This window comes from Bombina bombina, chromosome 2 (genome assembly GCF_027579735.1).
Source record: "Bombina bombina isolate aBomBom1 chromosome 2, aBomBom1.pri, whole genome shotgun sequence".
Taxonomy (NCBI): Eukaryota; Metazoa; Chordata; class Amphibia; order Anura; family Bombinatoridae; genus Bombina; species Bombina bombina.
This window is the reverse complement of record NC_069500.1, coordinates 253,625,823-253,648,704: the sequence shown is the minus strand read 5'-3', so window position 1 is coordinate 253,648,704 and position 22,882 is coordinate 253,625,823. Positions and strand designations below refer to the sequence as shown.

Below are 22,882 nucleotides of genomic sequence, written 5' to 3'. Positions count from 1 at the left end.
GCACTTCAAAGCCCTGTTGTGATCCTTTTCTGGGTTCCAACGGTAAATGTACAGCTCTCCAAAACAACAAAACCCATAATGCCATTGGGGTGCAAACCAATGATGAGGACAAGTCCAACAAATCCACAAAAGAATATGATGCCAGATTAGTTAGAGATATAAGAATTGTTAACAAATTACAGTACAAATTAGTACTTGGCATTTACATCTCCATTATAGAATGTATCTCCAACAAAAATCAATTACATAAATTATATATTTAAACAATTTCATTATTTTCACCAGTATAACAATGCATATAATTTTTTAGTCCCATTGCATGACCATTAAAACTAAAATCAAACCCATTAACCAAAATCATTGGTACTTGATTACTGTAATCTTACAATTTATTATATTTTTAAGAATCTTTAAAGAAATCAAATATCTTAAAATACACACATTGAAATATAAATCTAGAATATTTAGAAATTATGTAAAGAGAAAATCAGAAAAACTTAATTCTGTACATTTAAAGCTTTTCATATGCAAAACAAGGACATTTGTGTGTTATAACATTTCCAAACAGTTCAATAAACTGAGTTCGCAATGAAAAATCACTGGCAGAAAGCTCTCCTTCATTCTCCTGTAGGGACAGAGAGACACCAATTTAGTTGCATTTTTGTGCCAGTAAATTCTGCATTTTTAAGCAAAAAAAAAAAAAAAAGACATACTCATATCTTATAACCCTCACGTGTGGGTATTTAGCATGTTGCACACCTGGAGCTAATAGAAGCTTCCCAGAGGTATCTTATATACCTACCCTTTCCCCATATATAACCTTCCCCTTCCACCCATTTTCAATTCATGTATAAACAAGACAAGATCGATTTGCAGGAAAAAGAAAAAAAAACCAGACAACCCAAAAATTACTTTTGGGATGAAAAACAGTGCTTCTGGAGAGGCTTCCTAATCCTATTACATAAAATATGAATGCGTTGATTTATTGGCAGATGTAAGTCTTCATATAGGATTCTCACTAGTGGGTTAGTAGCGAAGCAACACTTTTTAAGGCATAGGATAGAGAGAAACAATCCTTGACTCGGTTTGATAAAGTGCTGACATAATATTCTAATGCTGCTTGTGAAGAAACAAATAAATTACATTGTTAACATATAATTAACATATAAGGAAGAGTAGATAGCCATCATGCCCAGTTGTTCAGATTAAAGGGCCATTATAGTCATGTAAAGGGATTAAACACACAGTGTACTGCTGGTCCCAAGAAAAACCCACCACAGATCCAATCAGCAGCGCTAGTCGTACAACTCAGATGTGGGGGTTAAGTACACAGTAGATAAGGGTTGACAGTTCTAAGATAACATGCTCTTATGGATTACAGCATGGCATTTTTCGACTATATTGGCCCTCTAAGCTTCATAACACTTCAATGTAAGTGATAAGGAAAATTATCTTTGACACTGGCAAAACTGGCCTTATCTTCTTGAAATAAAGATTTTAGAATACATTTCCTACCCCAGTTTTGAAAAAGGAACTAAATATATTACGCAACAGTCCAGGACAATACAAGGTTACTTGTAAAAGGCTCTTCCACCATAGGATATAGAAAAAAAACCTTTGAAAGGAAAAACCTCTGAAGTACAGACCCAAATCTATCTTATAACACACAATACTGTTTACACAAAGAGCTAACAAACTTCAAAATCATGTACCATGAAAAGCCTAAACATACCACTAAAAATATAAGATAGTCCATACAATTTTTGGACATGAATTCTGATGCCTCCTTGGAAGGTGTAGACTTTTCCATACTTAGAGATATGAAACCCAAACATTTTCATTCGTGATTCAGAGAGAGCATACAATTTTAAAAATATGATTCCCATTTACTTTTATTACCAAATGTAATAAAGAATAGTGCTGCCACTACAACATTCTTGCAAAGCTGCTGCCATATAGTGCTCTAGAAATTGAGAGCTTTTCAGTTCCTTTTAGAAATGGAAGTTCAGAACACTGTTATAAAATAGGTCACTAGAGTGTGCAGCCAATGGCTGTGTGGAATATAACGGTCCCTAATTGGCCACAGCAAAGAATGTAACCTAAGTTACAACATGGCACCTCTCATTGTTTTATAGACACTAAAACTTTACACTTTGTCAATGTTTAAACAACTAATAAAACTTTTAAAGACATCTACATTTTATTCTCAGACTAATAATGTATTTAAATGTATCATACTATCTAGCATGTATTTAGTGTTTAATGTCCCTTTAAGGCAGGAACATAAACAAAACAAGATCATCTGAAAAATGTCAGTACAAGAAAGTCTTATATTTTGCAGCATAATGACATCTCCCTGACAACAAACTCCCCAAGGTTCAGTTTTTTCTTGGTCTTAAAAAAAAAAAAGTTAAAATAGAGGGTTCCTATTACCATAGAAACAACATGCCTGTAAAGTGTATGCAATAGCCTTTGGCCTTGCTGCTGAATAGAACGCATTTCACTTTGTTCTAAGAAATCATTTATCTCTCAAAGGGTTGCTTAAGTTGAAAAAAAAAAAATCTATTTCATTTCTGTTTTTAAAGTGATGAAAAGGATATGTTCCAGTACTGTGGAACACTCTAAAGAAACAGAATTTTGAAGTTAAATTGACAATTAAATCTTTTGGCTTATGAGCCTAGTAGGATCAATAAATTAAACAACCTTTCTCCATGAAGCAGTTCAGTAACAAAAGCAGAACAGATAAAATCTAAGTATCTCATTTTAAATCTCCAAATATTAGCATCAGTTTTTTCTCCATTTCATCAGTATAGCCAATAATACTGAGCACAACAGCTACAAAGCATAAAAGAATAAACAGCAATGGTTACCTACCAGTGTTCCCTTTAAGATTACATTTTGTGTGCAGCCCAGTGAAACAGTTAATAAGGGAACCATACTTTGCAGTCTGCATTAAGTAGTGTAGCATTAAAGAGAATACTGGTACAACCCAGTTACCCCCAAAAGGGCTCTAAATATACAATTATGTTTTATATGAAAACACAAGCAATTTTAAATATAAATAACACTATTAAATATATAATCAGTATTCTACATATTTACAGTAGATGGAAATTAGACTTAGATAACTAAATACTGAAATATGTTTTAAAACAGATTTATATATATAAATTTCACAGCATTTCCATTAAGCCGAAGGCTTCATGTAATCATTCTGTCACAAGACAGACGCAGTAAACAAGAACACATGTTTTTGTCACCTGCCAGTCTGTGGAGTATATAGTGGGAATAACTGAAATAGGATATGCCATTTATTAATGACTTAGCGATGTCTAACATTTTTGTGTACACAAAATAAATAAAACAGGTCTAGGACTTTTAAACTTGCAAGAAGAAGGTATCAAAACACATGATTATATATATATATATATATATATATATATATATATATATATATATATATATATATATATATATATATATATATATATATATATATATATATATACACACACACACACACACTATATATTACATACACATACTATATATTACATACACACACTATATATTACATACACATACATACAATGCCTTGCAAAAGTATTCAGCCCCCCTTGGCATTTTTCGTGCTTTTTTGCCTCACAACCTGGAATTAACATGGATTGTTTGAGGATTTGCATCATTTAATTTACAGAACATGTCAACAACTTTGAAGATGTTTTTTTTTATTATTGTGAAGCAAACAACAAATAGGGCAAATTAACAGAAAAAGTCAATGTGCATAACTATTCACCTCCCTAAAGTCAATACTTTGTAGAGCCACCTTTTGCGGCAATCACACCTCCAAGTCGCTTTGGCTAAGTCTCTATGAGTTTGCCACATCTTACCACTGGGATTTTTGCCCATTCCTCCTTGCAAAACTGCTCCAGCTCCTTCAAGTTGGATGGTCTGCGCTTGTGAAAAGCAATCTTTAAGTCTGACCACAGATTTTCTATTGGATTGAGGTCTGGGCTTTGACTAGGCCATTCCAACACATTTACATGTTTCCCCTTAAACCACTCAAGTGTTGCTTTAGCAGTGTGCTTGGGGTCATTGTCCTGCTGGAAGGTGAACCTCCGTCCTAGCCTCAAATCACGCAGAGTAGTACAGGTTTTGCTTAAGAATATCCTTGTATTTAGCACCATCCATCTTTCCCTCAACTCTGACCAGTTTCCCAGTCCCGGCTGCTGAAAAACATCCCCACAGCATGATGCTGCCGCCACCATGTTTCACTGTGAGGATGGTGTTCTTTCGGTGATTTGATGTGTTGGGTTTGCGCCAGACATAGCGTTTTCTTTGATGGCCGAAAAGTTCAATTTTAGTCTCATCAGAACAGAGCACCTTCCTCCATACATTTGGGAGTCTCCCACATGCCTTTTCGCAAACTCAAAACGTGCCATTTTGTTTTTTGCTGAAAGTAATGGCTTTCTTCTGGCCACTCTGCCATAAAGCCCAACCCTGTGGAGCATACAGCTTATTGTTGTCCTGTGTACAGATACTCCAGTCTTTGCTGTGGAACTCTGCAGCTCCTCCAGGGTTACCCTAGGTCTCTGTGCTGCCTCTCTGATTAATGCCCTCCTTGCCCGGTCCGTGAGTTTTGGTGGGCAGCCGTCTCTTGGCAGGTTTGCTGTTGTGCCATGTTCTTTCCATTTGGTTATGATAGATTTGATGGTACTCCTGGGGATCATCAAAGATTTGGATATGTTTTTATAACCTAACCCTGACTTTTACTTCTCAACAACATTGACCCTTACTCGTTTGGAGAGTTCCTTGGTCTTCATGGCAGTGTTTGGTTAGTGGTGCCTCTTACTTAGGTGTTGCAGCCTCTGGTGCCTTTCAAAAAAGGTGTGTCTATGTAATGAAAGATCATGTGACACTTAGATTGCACACAGGTGGACATCTTTTTACTAATTATGTGACTTCTGAAGGTAATTGGTTGCACAAGAGCTTTTTATTGGCTTCATAACAAAGGGGGTGAATACATACGCACATGCCAATTTTCTGTTTTCTATTTCTAAAAAATAGTTTATGTATATATTTTTCTCATTTCACTTCACCAACTTAGACTATTGTGTTCTGATCCATCACATAAAATTCAGATTAATAAAACATTGAACTAAAGGCTGTAATATAACAACAATAGGTAAAATGTCAAGGGGGTGAATACTTTTGCAAGGCATTGTGAATACATATATATATATATATATATATATATATATATATACATACATATACACACATCCCTCCCTTTAAGTAATCTAACTTCTTTTTCAAGAGCTTCCCTGCATGCTGTAAATCCTGCTGCTACACCAAGTCCATTTATTTCCTACAGTTTGCATTACCTGATTTACACAACACCAGAGAGTGCGGTTTATGTGCTGAGAATCCTAAATTAGACTTGAGAGCATTATATCCACCCTGAAAAGAGTGTATTTGCTCCATAGGAGACCAAGCTTCTCTAACTCACCAATAAAGAACTTAATGTCGCACACTGAATTATTTCACAAAGGCGTTCTACTGGCAAATTGCCAAGGGTGGTACTTGAGAGTTTGTGGCTCAGCAGTACTAGCACATAAGGAAGTAAGGAAAATCTACAACTGCTAGCTACAGACTGCGTTGTGCTATATTGTTGTTTCAATTCCTGATGCCTATAGTACTTTCTCAGGGAGTCCAGAGCAGAGGTGGGGTTTGTGTGCTATACAGAATTAATACGACAAAGGCACCTTTTCTTTAAACCATTTGATTTAAGCTATTTTCTCTCTCACCATTCCACTGCCATTTATATTACTAGGCAGCGTTTAATTCTTTCACTTGTATTCTGGCATTGGGAGCTCATTTAAAGACTATAATAATACATTTTTTATTATTTTGCTTTAACACTTTATATAAAGAAAGTTGGTAAAATGTTTGCTGCTTATTTAAACCACTTTTTGAGGAAGAGGCATAATAGGTTTTTATGATTCACCACAGCCTACAAATAGAAGACATGAAAGGTGATTAAGTATAATCTAGAAATATCAAGCTCATGCTTTTGGATCAGATTAATTTTTTAGAATCTATCATGGCTTTTAAAATTGAGATTTAAAATATGGTAATGTTGAACAAACCACTAGATACTACAAATACTGACAGCAGTGTTGATAGAATAAATAACGGGTCAAATACCGAACCACAATGTAGATTCGCCACAAGGAGAAAAGCCTGTTCTATGCTACTGCGGTATGACTACAACATTTTTAATGTAATTACCTTATGATTTTAACAGCTCTTACACATTTAAAGAAAAATTAAAAAATAAAAAAAATAAATAAATAAAGCAAGAAACATTCTATATTAGTTTGAAACATTATTATGTCTTTATGGGTAACTTTTTTTTTAAGCTATGCATTTTTTTGTGGCAAAACAAATGTGTACTTGGTAAAGTAAAAGTACCACTGATCCCAGATTAACTTTAGTTTTTAAAAAGCTTACAAATATCTATTGAAATATAAACTAAAGATAATTCAGTGCTTATTTTTTATGGTTAAACAAAAGTGAATGTTACATACCCTGATCTAGCACTTCTTCCTCCTCTCGTTTTGGCTGCTGAAGTACTGTTTTCCCCCCTGATTTCTGGACATCTGAAAGAAAAAGAAGTTAACCATACTTGGGAGTGGCTTTTGAATAAGTTCCCAACCCTCTCCTCAATCCCCTCTCCCCTAACACCCTCACTTCAAAACCCTGATTTCATCAATGAGACAGATTCATCCAAAAAGCGACCAATCTTGACATAAACAGACTACTCACAATTTATTTACTGACAGACTCTAAAATTCTACCTCAAACTTAATTACAAACATTAGGTGAGGGCATCTTTACCTCATGACTGAAATATCATCAAATTTACACACTTCCTGAATACCCATAAGTGTAAATCACAAATACTGTGACCTTGGACGGCCTTCAAAATCCTCTGAAGCGCAAACAACCCCCCTACACATACAATTCCCCTACTCTATACAATTTTGATTAACCCCTCTTAAGATTCTTTACCCCCATATATTCAAAAATGTAAATCTGAACTGCCAGTACAAATCTCATCCAGAGAATGGAATGTGATATTTTCAAATCGTTAAAGCATCTCATTCAAGTACACTTCTAGAAACCAAATTACAATTTCCTTACACAATGGTACCTCACATCACAAAGGCTAAAATACATGTTTCCACAAACATCAGATCGCCGTTGGAGGCAATGCAAACAAATAGGTTCACTATACTACATATGGTGGTCATGCCCTCAAATCCAACAATTCCGGGACTCCATTAAAACTCAAATCAATCTGGTCCTAAACTGTAACCTCCCACTTGACCCACTGATCTTTCTATTCCATGATATCCCTAAACTACAATCTAAAACTTACTCAACCTTGTTGCACCTAGGTATTAATAGTGCGAAACAACTGATCCCCAGAATGGAACAATACTTTTAATTTTCAATCAACCGACTGGACTTTTACTATGACATGATGTATTTATGGGAAACAAGCTTACAAAATCCATCTAACACACTACCCCCTTTACTTTGACAAAGCTAAACTAGACAGATACCATAACCTATAGAGTGCTGGTTTACCCACTTGTCACTCGGCTGCAGAGACTAACTAGGGCCTAGGCTGATTGTTTGGAATCGGTCGAAGACAGAGTCTGTCTATCATCTCTATTATTTAGATGCATATATGACGTGCCTAGTTGTTGCTAACTTTTAACAACAAAATAATGAATCCTGGATTGATGCTAGAATATTCTACATCATGTACTATACATTGTTCTATGGAGCATCTATATCTATCTCATATTATATATATATATATATATATATATATATATATATATATATATATATATATATATATATATATATATATATATATATATATATATATATATCTTTCTAACAAAAAGCAAAAGTTACAGTTGTGTATATTTTTTAATTGGAGAGTTGATGTCCGAGTTATTTTTAGAGATATCTTTATTCATAAGGTTTAAACACTCATGTAAAATTGCATCTTGTGAGACCCACTTGCTTATCTTTGAGAAACTATTGTGGGGGTTCCTCTATTCATTAAAGTCAGCCTCTGCTTAGTATATATTAGCCATTAAAGTGATAAACACAGTCTATGCAACAATGCAGTTAAATCTATGCACTGTAGACATATGATCCTCCTATGTCTTGTACCAATATTTGCCTTGAGTTTATGTTTAATGTTAAAATCTTACCTTAATGCAAGCAGCCAGCTATCCCTGCTCAAAGCCTGTTATTTTTTTCTATGATAATATGTTTGGTACAACCAGTAACCTGCTTGTTCCATACCTTTCAAAAGTAATGTACTCCCGTGCCTCTTCAGAAAGAAGCCAGGTGAACTTGCAAGCTTGAGTACGCCATTATTCAAATTTATGGAAAAGGCGGTACAGTTGCATGTCGGTTGTACCCCAAACATTGTCATAGAGGGAAAAACTGGCTTCATACTGAGGTGGGCAGCGTCTTCTATTAGGGTAAGATTTTAACATTAAAAAAAAATTAGATTGGTAAAAAACCTAGGACGATGGTGTGTCCACAGAGCATAGATTTATCTGCACTATTTTCTAGGCACTGCCTTTACTATCACTTTAACTATGAAATGTTAATACAATATTGCAAGGCCATCCGGAACTTAAAGTCCCACACGTAATTTACCAAATTGATTTCTAATGTCACAAATACTGAACTGGTGTAACCATCTGTGTGATGTTCGTAAACCTGTGGTAATCTCAACACTATTGCCCACATAATTAAAGGAATAGTCTAGTCAAAATTAAACTTTTATGATTCAGATCGAGCATGCAATTTTAAGCAACTTTCTAATTTACTCCTATTATCAATTTGTCTTCATTCTCTTGGTATCTTTATTTGAATATAAAGCTTAGGAACCGTCCCATTTATGGTTCAGCACCTAGGTAGCGCTTGCCGATTGGAGGTTACTTTTAGACACCAATCAGAAAGCACTACCCCAGGTGCTGAACCAAAAATGGGCCGGCTCCTATGTGTACATTACTGCTTTTCAAATAAAGATACAAAGTACAAAGAAAAATTGATAATAGGAGTAAATTAGAAAGTTGCTTAAAATTGCATGCTCTATCTAAATGGTGAAAGTTTAATTTTGAATAGACCATTCCTTTAGAAAGCATAGAACTGAAAGACTCTAGTACAGAATGCATATTTCTATGCATTTATTTTAAACAATCATTTAAGTTTTATTTTATTTAATGCAAACAATATACATTGAGCCAGCTAAATCTAAACACAATCAGTTCAAATCCATTTAGATTTTGGGAAGTAGCAACAATAATAATTTACAAATAGCAAAATAACAATTTCTCACCTTCATTATGATGTCCGTGTGACATCATCATCATCTCAGGACTATAAGGTATTGGTATATTTGCTATCGGGGGGATAGTCTCAAAAAGTTCTGGGGTTCCAGTTCGTTCACAGATCATGTATGAATTTGAATGTGCAGCATCCATATAATACATAATGTACATATTACACATTTCATCATTAGTTGTGCTCCTGGTGAATAGGAAAAAAAATTTGTTAATGGAAATAAGTACAGTATAGGGCTCGATTTACAGATTCACAATTATTGTCATTCATATATGAAGCAATGCACAAAATGCTTATATGAAATGCTGCAGCCTCAACTACACATACTAAAAGCACGTTACTGAGTAGTTCTTCAACCATAGAGGGACAGATCTATCCCCAAAGAGTGTGTTTCTGAATGTGGCGTCTTTATGCTAGATCCAATAAAGTTTGTTTTAAAAACAAGTGGCCACTGAGATCCATCATGTCCACATAGTCCCATAAAGTCATAAAAGTTAAAATTTCAACGAAAATTCTGTAGCTTGCTTGATTTTTCTATGTTGGTCCTTACAGTTCAATGCTTCTATGCAGCCAATGCCATAACAGTATCAGAAAATTTACTTTGATGAAGACGTAGAACCCCATGTCAGCGAACTGTTCATATCCAGCAAACAGCCAGCTGAAGAGGGGGGGGTGGATCCAGATTCCAGATACCATTCACATGAGAGCACTTTATAACAGCAAACCGGGGCCTTAAAAGGGACAGTCTACTTGAACATTTGTATTGTTTAAAAAAAAAAAAATAGATAATCCCTTTATTACCCATTCCCCATTTTTGCATAACCAACACGGTTATATTAATACACTTTTTACCTCTATGATTACCTTGTATCTAAGCCTCTGCAGGCTGGACCCCTTTCTCAGTGCTTTTTACAAACTTGCATTTCAACCAATTAGTGCACTGCCTAGCTGTTAAAAGCAAATAAAATGCACTGGGGTAAGCGTTGGGCAGCAAAGTTTAAATCTATATATAACATTGTTTATTGATGAATAAATTATGCTCAGTAACACTGAGAAAAGCAAAGGGACAGCATTATTTACAATGTATGATGTATTCTGCAGTCCCCTCTTATGAAAACTATATGAAAGTATTTAAATGATAACAAATATTACCTGTTATGAGTTGGCAGAGGTGGGAGTACCCCCACAAAAAAGCTGTGAGTGTGTATATATATATATATATATATATATATATATATATATATATATATATAGCCCTTTATGTTTTCTTGCAAGACAGTATGATAAAAAACAAAGACAAAAACTCAAATTCTTCACTTGAATAAAAACTTGTCTTGCAGGGACGCGATCAAAAAGCTGCATGGTTGGTCCGAGTGAATTATAAATAGCTTTTTAATCTTAAAAAAAATGTCCTAACTTAATGAAATATAAGACAATGCCATCCATTTCTATTAACCACTGAATATGTTTATTTCATTTTTAAAGTAAATCTACGTGCCACCATAATAAAGCTTGCAACCAATAGTGAGCAATCCTTAAAGGAGGATGAATAGAAGGGGCGTTAGATTTTATGGGAATAAGCAAGCAATTCACTATCACTCTGAGGATTATTCCTTTTCTATATAAATCGTACAAAGCAAAACGCAAGCAGTGAGTCTTGTCAGCTGCATTCTTGTAAACCCAGATGACATTACTGCATCTATACCTCAGTCGGTACTTATATGCATATAATGGTATTTAGCTATGTATCATCTTCATGGTGTAGGAAGGAACTGATAACTTGGCTGAGTGAAACCCATTATGTTATAGCACACTTGGATTATTATTTATGAGCCTCATTCCTACCAAAGTAGAATAGCAATTAGCTCCAATCTTTTCTCTCTCTGGTTTTAATAAATCAGTGATAAGAGATAGAGCCAGTGCTTTTACTCTTGCTTGAATCTATTTTTAATTATAGTCTTTTTTTTTTTAAGTTTGATCATTTATAATCCATAAGAGCGGAATTTCAAACACTAGACTTCATTTTCTTATCCTTCTTTAAAATAATATGAAAAGCTATTTTTTTTCTTTTACAATTCAGATAGAGAATAAAATTTTAAACAACATTCCAATTTACTTCTAATATCTAATTTGCTTCCTTCTTTATATATCGTTTGTCGACGAAAAAGCAATGGGTGAGTCAATCACGAGGCATCTATGTGCAGCCACCAATCAGCAGCTACTAAGGCTATCTATATATGCTGTTCAACAAAGTATATCAAGAGAATGAAGCAAATCAAATAGAAGTAAATTGGAACTAGGGCTGCAACTAACGATTATTTTCATAATCTATTAATCGGCCGATTATTTTTTCAATTAATCGACTAATCGGATAAAAAAGAATCAATAATCGTTTCCTATATTTTAAATAAAATCCACATACCGAGTGTCACAAATATAAACTTCAGACTAAAACTTTACATTAACATAACTGTTTGTCCAATTTTTAAGCAGCAGAGAACAGTTTTATAATTAAACAAAACAAAACCACAAACTGTTTGAAAAGTGGTAGAATTAGAAAGAGTTACACTATCACTGTTAATAACATTCTGTTATTCACTCTTTCAGAAACTTTGCATTGAAATGCAAAAATCTCAACATGTCCACATGCTTCTTGCTTAAAGTTAGTTCTCTGTTTGCAGCTATATTTCCTTCAGCAGAGACGAGTCACTCAGATGGCGTTGAGGTGCTTGAGATGCATAAGTAAGGTTTTGCCAATTTCACCAAAGTGGGATATTTATCTTTGTTAGCTCTTCACCAATGCAAAGTGTTTTCCACCTTGGCAAGAGGCCTCTCAATATAGTAACCCTTGACTTCATTCTAACATAAAAAAATATCTTGAATATCTTTATGCAATGGTAAATAACCAGCTAAAAGGTTAGGGGAAAATATCTAGTCCACTCTAAAAAATAACAGATATATAGTTATAAAGGTTGAATCTGGTACATATTATCACAATTAAAATATTATTTAAAAAAAAAAAATCTCAATAACAGGACAAAGCCTTACACATTTATTTATACATACATTTGTACATATAATCAGCAATAGCAAGCATCAGCTAATATTTGTGCAAAGAGATAATGGTGCACACCAATTTAAATAATTTCCATCAATCTAGGGGCTAGGTGTAAAGCTTGGCACTATATCATGCAAAGCATAGTTGCAAATTACCTGATTTAATATAAACAATCCAAATGATGACTATTGTATCTGGGTTGCATATAAGCCAGGAGTGGTTGTAAACTTATACTGTCCTGAAAAAGTGAAAAGTAAACCTCCGTAGACATCCTTTAGGCTAAGGACATAACCATAAAACACAATACCATGTGCAGGAGCTCATTGGAGTGAAGCAGCTGGTGTTGTGCACAGACCAACTAATTGCAAACAAACTAATCGATTATGAGATTCGTTGACAACTATTTTCATAATCGATTATTATCGATTATGACGATTAGTTGTTGCAGCTCTAATTGGAACGTTGTTTAAAATTGTATTCTCTTTCTGAATCAAGAAAGAAAAAAATTGGGCTTCATGTCCCTTTAAGTAATTTTCTAATTTACTCCTATAATCAATTTTTACTTGTTCTCTTGGTAACTATTTAAAAAGCAGGAATAAAAGCTTAGGAGTGGGCCCATTTTCGGATCAGACCTGGGTAGCTACATTTAGACACCAATCAGCAAGCTCTACCCATGTGCTCAACCAAAAATAGGCTTGCTCCTAAGCTTACATGCTTGCTTTTTCAAATAAAGATACCAAGAGAATGAAGAAAAATTGACTATTGGAGTAAATTAGAAAGTTGCTTAAAATTGCATGTTCTATCTGAATCATGAAAGTTTAATTTTGACTAGATTATTCCTTTAACCAGCTCTTGAAAACTCTCCCATTACATTTATTTTACTAACATTTTGATCTCTATATACAGAAACAAATATATATTTCATGATTATTGTTACTAGAAATCAGTCGTTTTTAAATCAAGATTCTCATGTTTTATGATGGAGATCTGTAAGATAAAATTGGTACTTTTTTGTGTCCGACCACAAATTTTTATTGCACGACTGTCCGATAAGCAAATGTTTTCCCTTCCTGCAGCAAAGGCGGTTTGTGTAACCATTATGTTGCCAGCATTCAAATTAGTGCTCATATCATATAATGCAAGTACCAATTGTCATATACTTCGTTTGCCAGCACTAAAGTACAGTATATGGAAATGCTTCAGAAACAACATTAGAAAACATTCTAATTTTAATCATTACTTATCCGATAATAAATAAAGTATGCAACTATTTTGCCACACTGATATAAATAAAATAGTACAGTGTTATATAGTGTTTAAACATATATAAATATGTTTAAGTATTGCCTTCGGTAGTATAATGTTGCTTTCATTTCAAATATTCATGTGGTTTAAATAGACAGTAAAGTCAAAATTAAACTTTCATGGTCTAGTTAGAATATGTAATTTTAAACAACTTTGCAGTTTACATCAAATTTGCTTTGTTCTTTTGGTATTCTTTGTTGAACAGTAAACCCAGGGAGGTTCATAGGAGCTCAGCAGGTTGCATGCGTCTTTAGCACTCTATAGCAGCTGTGTGTTGCACACTGTTTGGGGCACTGTATCTCTCCTAGAGCACACTGCAATATACTAATGTAAGAGGGAGAAATCTTGGAGCACTGCAAAGCTTCAGATTGGTGAGCACACCCTGGATGCAGTGTGTTAATCAAGAGCATGTATAGAGCACATGCACGATACTTACAAATTTACACCGAGGACATGGTGCCGATCTGGGAGGTTTTTTTAAATATAAAAAGTGGTAACCAGCTTTTAACAGTATTTGCAAACTTGATGAGCAAACTATAAAGCCACATACACTAGATTATCCCTTTAAGGACAAAAGAAAATTTGAAATGCACTGCAGTTTATTTCAAAATCAATTATGCACATTTTTGTATTATACCTGCTTTTGAAAACATATTTCTCTTATATTATACTCCTGTTTTGGTAATAATTCTTATACCTCATAAAACCAATTTGGATCATTTATTTGGGGTAGAGTGAAAATGTAATTTACAGTTTTCCCTATGTATCTCCTAGCGCACTCTAGCACCGTATCCCTCCTAGCGCACTCTAGCACCGTATCCCTCCTAGCGCACTCTAGCACCGTATCCCTCCTAGCGCACTCTAGCACCGTATCCCTCCTAGCGCACTCTAGCACCGTATCCCTCCTAGCGCACTCTAGCACCGTATCCCTCCTAGCGCACTCTAGCACCGTATCCCTCCTAGCGCACTCTAGCACCGTATCCCTCCTAGCGCACTCTAGCACCGTATCCCTCCTAGCGCACTCTAGCACCGTATCCCTCCTACCGCACTCTAGCACCGTATACCTCCTAGCGCACTCTAGCACTGTATCCCTCCTACCGCACTCTAGCACTGTATCCCCCCTAGCGCACTCTAGCACTTTATCTATACCAGATCACTCTAGCACTTTATCTATACTAGATCACTCTAGCACTTTATCCTAGAGCACTCTTTGATCTGGCCGAGCACAGTGAAGCTGAAGCAGAAATGGCGCAAAAGCGATGTCTACGGTGGGAATCTACGTCTCCACCCATCACTGCGGCCTATATCGACAGAAGGTCTGCGGGCTGTAGTAGTGATAACCCACAAAATGGCATCGCCCTTGGGATGAGCCTGCATGTGTAATGTATTGAGTGACTGGAGCACCGGTATCAAATTCTAGTGCGGCTGTAACACAAACACCAGTGCATGTCACAATGTCTGGGTGTTATGGCGTCCATACCTAGGACTATAATACTTGTCTGTGTCCTATATAATAGCGCATGTGAAGCGCTCCCCTCTCAGCCGCATACAAACACTGAAGTCTGGCTGGCTCTTGTCTACACCAGTCTGCTTATGACAGGCCACTGCATGTTGCAAAGGGGATATAAATGTGCACGTTGCACTTAATATAAATACAGAGGCACGACCTTACACCTCCTCTCTATCAGGCAAGGTTCCATGAGAGAGGGGACAACTTACCCATGTTAAGTCTGTAATTTCGTGTGTGTCACATCACGTTAACAGACAGGGGATTTAGGTTAAGAAAAAGGAAAGAGGTGCGTGAGTCCCAGCGTCGACCACTACGAATATGCCAATACTCTATTGAGATTCATATGGTTATATCACCCCCGTCTCTCAACGAAAGCCAAATCCATTTAAAAACTTAATTTCTCTCTGCCTACCTCAATGACATGAGAGATGAGGCAAATAACTACTGGGAGGGGAAGAGGGAGGGATATTTATTGCTCTGTTTGGGGTGTCTTTGCCTCCTCCTGGTGGCCAGGTAGAGTAATTCCCTTAGGTTATGAATGTTCTCGTGGACTCTCGCTGCCAATAGAAGGAAAAGAATATAATATTTAAAGGGACATGAAACCCAAATTTTTTCTTTCATGGTTTAGAAAGAGCATAAAATTATAAACAACTTTCTAATTTACTTCTATTATCTATTTTGCTTCATTCTCTTGATATTCTTTACTGAAAAGCATATCTAGATATGCTTAGTAGCTGCTGATTGGTAGCTGCACATAGATGCCTCCTGTGATTGGTTCACTGTGTGCATTGCTATTTCTTCATTAAAGTATATCTAAAGAATAAAGCAAATTAGGTAATAGAATTAAATTGGAATGTTGTTTAAATTTATATTCTCTACCTTAATCATGAAAGAAAATGTTTGGGTATAGTGAGCCTTTAAGCATACGGTTAATCGGGTTAACATATTATATTCATGTCATTTTTAAATATTAATATAATCAGCAATTAAGCACTTTGAACGCAGCTGTTTATTCATGGCCTTTGAATGAAGAAGGCAGCACATGTGTGAAGGCAGTTTATTGGTCAGGTAAAAAATGTCAATGCAGACACTTCCCATGATGTCTTTTGCTGGATTCACTTATTTGCCATAGCAACGGTTATGATACTGGGGAAAAAAGGGACTGCTCCATAAATGGAATTGGTTTCTCTATGCATTGAAAATAGAGAGCCCCCGAGAGACCATACAAATCGGTTGCCAGCCTATTCTCTCTGTATTGATGCTGTGAAAATCATTCTGATTCATACTGTGTGCGTCTAAACACCTGTCAGTTTAATTGCTTACTTTCAACATAGAACTAGGCAAACATACACTGCTCAGAAAGCTGCCCATATTCACCAGAGACAAGCTTCCGGCATAAAGATCTGAAAAAAACGTTTCAATGTCATTGATTTTCTGCTTAATATTATAAGAACAACACAATGTTTTTAGGCAAATAATAGATGGCAAAAAAAAACTTAGTTTTTTCTCTCCCAAACACAAATAGCTGTCTGTTTATTGATTTTGGATTGAATTCATAAAATAGTTAATGTACCATAGGGACAGATTGGCTTCATAAACTAAAATTATTGTATTTTGTTTTAACTTTTACCAAGAGTTTTAAAATGTAAAAAGTTTTATGATTTATGGTTAATTTTAATCTATTTAGTAAAGACAACTATCTTTTTAGAACAATACTATAATAATTATATTAACAAACAGAAGAAACCTATATTTTTATTTCAGAATTGCAAGACTTTTTTTTTTTTTTTAAACAAAAAAATAAAAGTCAAAACTAAAACCACTACAAACTGCTAATCCATCTGCATAAACCTTTTATTACCTACTACTATATAAAGGGAATTTAAACACTAAATAAACATTGCTTCAATAGTGTATTCAGAGCAAAGATTAGCATGAGAAAATTATATTAGTTGTTTAAATAGAAAATAAGGGTAAAGTTAATGTCAATAAAGCAGTGGGGGCTGCCATATTGTGAATTAGGTTACCCAATTCTGCTGAGGCCAATTAGAAATGGTTATAAATGGCTTACTAGAGTGCGCAACCAATGACTGCGTGGGATACAGCTGTGTCTGCACTTCAATGTTTAACAAGAACTGAAAAGGCCACAATATTTAGGATTAAATTACAGGAAAGGAGATCAAAATGCATAATAATTGTATATTGCGGGGGGCGGAGCTAAGCCACGCAGGCGAATGGCTGACTTTTGAGTAAGCTCCTAAGTCCCTGGACAGTACATTGCACATATATGGCATTATCCTTCCCTAAATCCCCTTCTTCCTAATGGGAACGCATAAGGTAACTGCTTGTTAACCCACAGAGCGAAAATCAGAACTTTCTGTGAGACCTGGAGACGGCGAGGGAGAACACAAGCTTACAGCTGTTATACCCCTGGAGGCCTAGCGCTTAGTGCGTTATGAGAGGACGGCCGAGTGACAGGATCTGAACCGCTACATACCTTGCTCTCCCAACCGACGGACTTCTGCTGACCGCAACAGGGTATGATTGACTGCCCCTCTGACTGATCCTTACGCACCGCTCTAGTGTGTGAACTGCGCTTCATACACCACCCGACCAAACAAGGAGTAGAACTCTAGCGGGACACGCTGCAGACAGAGTCAGATTAGGGGCGGCTACCCATTCGCAGCACCTCTACAGCTAAACAGGATAGACTTCGCTGCCACAGTTAGGAGTCTGATAATTGCAGATAGCGCTACTTTGCCCCTATTGTGCTATTTTACAGAGGCACATTACAGACGTGCTGGGTCAGTCTAGAAAGCTGCATCAGGTATAGCGGGCCCTTGTCGCACATCACCGGTGTGTTTACAACAAGCTATCCTCTAATACTAGCACCCTTCAAGTAGCACTTTCGGCCTCAGAACTAAGCCACCCCTATACCTATAACCTGCAATTGCAGTGAGAAATAGACTTTAGAACATCTGCATTTTGGATTCAGGCCTAGTCCCCACGTGGGAGGTGCTGGCAAGTTACTGCATATTTGACAAGCTTTGCTAATACCGTCAGCCTTACTGGCAGTGAAATTATGCCCTGTAAAAGGCAGTCCAAGCCTGACAAAGACACCCCTGTGCGCACACTTAGTGGTTATCTTAAACAGATTGACCACACAAGTTTGGAGTCATCCAGCAGTATGGAGAACAGTCAGAATGCCTCTTCACCTATCTCGCAGCACACTGACCTGCCGGCCTCACAGCCTATCACTAGGGAAGATCTGCAGCTATTATCTTCTAAAGAGGATATCAGAAATGCCGTCAAGGAAATGAGAAATCTATTTCATGAGCTGAAGAAAGACATCAACTCCTTGGATACCAGGGTCACTCAGTCAGAAGCAAAGCACAATGAAACATCCGCATCTATCTCGCAAATGAATTTGGAAATACGGCGACAGTCAGATACCATTCAGCTAATGTCAGACAAAATAGAAGACCTCGATAATAGAGGCCGCCGCAACAATCTGAGAATCAGAGGTGTTTCTGAAACCATCCATCCACCGGCGATTGAAGGCTACCTGCAGAGCCTATTTCGCACACTTAAAGACACCCCCTCTTCACCTGAAATACCGCTGGAACGAGCGCATAGAGCGCTTAGGGCAAAACCGCCCCCTAAGTCACCTCCTAGAGACATTATTATACGTTTCCTCAATTTTAAAGATAAGGAGGAGATCCTCAGATGTGCACGCACCAAGCAGCCAATATGTCACGCCGGTGAGGAGCTACAGATCTTCTCGGACCTCTCTCCAACTACCTTGATCAAGAGAAGAGAACTGTCACACATCACGGAGAAACTGAGAGCTCATAAGATCCCATACCGATGGGGGTTCCCCGTGTCCCTAATAGTCACTTGGCACAACAAGACTGTGTCTTTCAGACCGGGATCGGATGCTCAGGCCTTCTTCGAAGATCTTTGTATTGGGGGAGATGCCCCACAACAACCTGTTAACCCCAGCGTCAATCCTCCACTCTCCTGAAGCAACTCTGCCTCTACTACATATCCCTAACAACTACAAAGAACAGAACTGTCCCCAGACTCTCCTAGACAGAGTGCTCCTTTTGGGTCGTTGCCCGGCCTTTCACAATACATGAACACTGTATTGCCTTTGGCACAACTGTTACTTCTGGAAACGTCCCTTGGGACCAGGTGTGCATGATACCCCCCTACCAAGACTCCCACATCTTTCTCCCTCCCTTCTCCCCCCTTCCACTTCTTCCCCCTTCCACTTCTTCCCTTTTCCCTCTTTCCCCAAATGATGTTATCACACTGCTCGCCCTTCACCACGACAAGGTAAGGTGTTGCCTTCTTGCTGACTAAGCTTGTACTACACCACATGTACCATGGTTGAATAATATGTTACCCCAATGCATTTATCTCACTAATGTTGTGCTACTTGCAATACTGCCTAGTTTCCTGTTGGTGTGCCCTTTGTGATTGGTGAGTTTTTTTGTTTGTTTATTTTTCTTTTTAAAATTGCTGTTTAAAAAAGCTGATATTAGTACGCCATCACTCACAGCCCACTGAATGTCTCAATGTGCACATGCTCTCCTCCCCTATTGCCCCCCCCTCTCCCTCTTCCCTTTTTTCCCTTTCCCCCCCCTTCCTTCAATTGATGCCCATCCACAGCACACTCTGTACCAAGATAAGGTAATGTGCTACCTCTTTGTTGGTTAAAGTTATACTGCATTACATTTCATTTGTTTGAATAATATGTTACTTTAATGTACTTACTTAGTTTAGGTTATGTCACTTACAACAGTGCCTATTTTCCTATTAGAATGCTCTTTGCTACTGACGAGTTCTTTATTGAATTGTTGTTTAAACAGTTGATAATACGTCACTATCTGTGGCCCATTGTATGTTTTCTTGCGTTCATGCTCTTTTCCCCTAGTGTCCCCTCCCCTCTTTCCCTCTCCTTCTCCCTTCTACCCTTCCCCCCCCTTCCCTTCTCCTTGTCCCCTTCTCGTTCCCCTTTCTCCCCCCATGGAGCATGTTCCCCACGTACCCTTTTTTCGCCGTGTGGTTTTTATCTCTCTCCCTACTTTCTACTACTGCACAGATGTTGTAGTTTGAACTTCCTCAGAAACAACACGTTGAACTATATTTCTCTAGCACCTTCTCTCTAGAACATTAAAATATTGTTTAATTTAATGTCAATACTGGGGAACATTGCTACAAGATGTTGTATATATAATCTTACTCAATCAGCTCTCCTTTCTTTTCCTCCTTCCCCCTCCTCTCCCCTTTTCCCCTCCCCCTCCTTCCCCCCCCTATAATCCCCCCCTCTTTCCCTTCCCCCTCCTCTCTCCTCCATCTTTCCCCTCCCTCCCCTTTCTCTCCCCCCTCCTTCCCCCTTGCCCCTTAACCCCCCTTTTCCCTTTCCCCTCCCCCTTTCCCCTCTTCCTCCTCCTCCCCCCCTCCTCCCTCCCTCCTCCTCCTCCCTTCCCTTCTCCTTCCCCCCTCCCCCCCCCCTTTCCCTTCTCCCTTTCTCTTCCCTTCCTCTCTCCCCCCCTCCCCCATCTTTTCCCTTCCCCCTCCCTCCTCTCACCCTCCCCACTCCCATGCCATAAACCCCCTATATCCCGAGGCGCAGATTGCGTAAACTGCCCTCTAGAAATTTTATGATGTTTTCTAAAAAGTACTGATCCAGGGATTATTTCCCCTAATTTACTTGCTCTTCTTGTTTCTGCCTTTCTTTTTCTCACCGAGTTATAAACTTACCCCACTTTTCACTTCCCTTTGATTCCTCCGATTTTTCTTTCTTGGATCCTTACACTTTTCTTTCTCCAGTGTGTACTTGGTGCTCCCCTTACACACTTTAGACCTCTTTAACTCTTTACTTTCCCCCTTTTTTTTTTTTTTTTTTTTCCTCTCCCTTCCCCCTCATGGCCCGCCCAGCAGGCAAATTCGGCTCTCATGGCCTCACCTTTACCACTATAAATGCCAAAGGCCTGAACGACCCAGGCAAACGGTCAATAGCGTTCAGAGATCTACGCAAATTCCATAGTAATGTCCTCTTTTTTCAGGAGACCCATTTCCGTAAAGGAAGGGAACCGAAGTGGCATGATAAACAATACCCCATAGCCCTGTTTGCCTCTGGCCCCTCTAAGAAAAGCGGGGTTGGCATTTTGATTCATCATTCTGTCCCACTGCAAATTAAGCATGTAGAAAGAGACTCGGAGGGCAGATACCTACTTGTTACAGGCTCATTATATGACCATCCGATTACATTGGCCACATTTTACAGCCCGAATGTCGACCAGCATCGTTTCATGACCAAAGTCTCTAAGCTACTTTTGGATCATGCGAAAGGACCGGTGTTTTTATCCGGAGACCTTAATATACCGCTAGATGCAAATATAGATACATCCAATGGCTCGGCTAGTGTTTCTGGCAAAATAGTTAAATCAGTAAAAGCAACTATCACTGGCCTTCAGCTGCATGACGTGTGGAGAACACTTCACCCCTCAGGTAGAGACTATACCTACTACTCACCACCGTATAATAAATACTCACGCATAGACTACTTCTTTTTCGACTCGACTGGACTGGACATGGTCAATAGTTGCACAATAGACACAATTACCTGGTCTGATCACGCTCCAATAGTTTGTAATATCCAATGGCCTGACCTACCCCCCACGTCTTACATTTGGAGACTAGATGATCATTTGCTAGAGAGACAGGATGTAAAAACCGAAATCCAAAAAACACTGACTGACTACTTGACTCACAATGACCCTACACATACGTCGATCACGAACTTCTGGGAGGCACATAAATGTGTGGTCCGAGGAGAGTTTCTTAAGCATAAGGCCCGTTTAATAAAGCAGCAGAGATTAAAACACACACAACTTTTGGAGAGAGTATCAGAATTAGAAAGTTCTCACAAAAAAACCCCATCAGACAAGACTACTAGGGCGCTCCTGATTGAGGCTAAATCCCTTCTTAACCAACACCAACTTGAGGTACTACACTATAAGACGTTTTCTATCAAACAACAATACTACGAGGGGGGAAATAAGCCTGGTAAACTTCTAGCCAGAAATATACGTAGACAACAGCTCAAATCACATATCCACTCCCTGCAAAGGGAAGACGGTACCACACTACGGGGAACTAAACAAATCGCAGATTCATTCCACTCTTATTACACGAACCTCTATAACATCTCACAGCACCGTGAGAGAGAGCCACAGGGAACTAGTGATCTAGAGAGGCATGACATAATAGATAGATACCTGTCCTCCCTGAACATCCCGCGACTCGACGCTGTCAGTAGAGATTCACTTGATGCCCCTATCACCTTGGAAGAACTAGCTCAGGCACTAACAGACCTCCCGGGGGGAAAATGCCCTGGTCCTGATGGGCTGACTCCCAAGTACTATCGCACTTTCCTTGAAATGCTAGGCCCTCCAATGCTTCATCTATTTAATAGTTTAATCACTAAACCTATACTGCCCAGTGCGACCCTAGAGGCCCACATCTCAGTCATTCCAAAACAGGGTAAACCC

General features: G+C 37.9%; 1 protein-coding gene across 4 annotated transcripts in view; it reads right to left on the bottom strand.

The window, feature by feature from the left end:
- Window positions 1-22,882, bottom strand: part of PAM (peptidylglycine alpha-amidating monooxygenase) — a 405,645-nt gene that overhangs the window by 145,871 nt on the left and 236,892 nt on the right. For all 4 annotated transcript variants that reach the window (XM_053701521.1, XM_053701518.1, XM_053701520.1 and 1 more), the window contains exons 13-14: window positions 9,443-9,633; window positions 6,591-6,662 (exon numbers count right to left, since the gene is read on the bottom strand). In XM_053701521.1, the coding sequence (XP_053557496.1) occupies window positions 6,591-6,662; window positions 9,443-9,633 (263 nt within the window). The remainder of the gene's footprint in view (window positions 1-6,590; window positions 6,663-9,442; window positions 9,634-22,882) is intronic.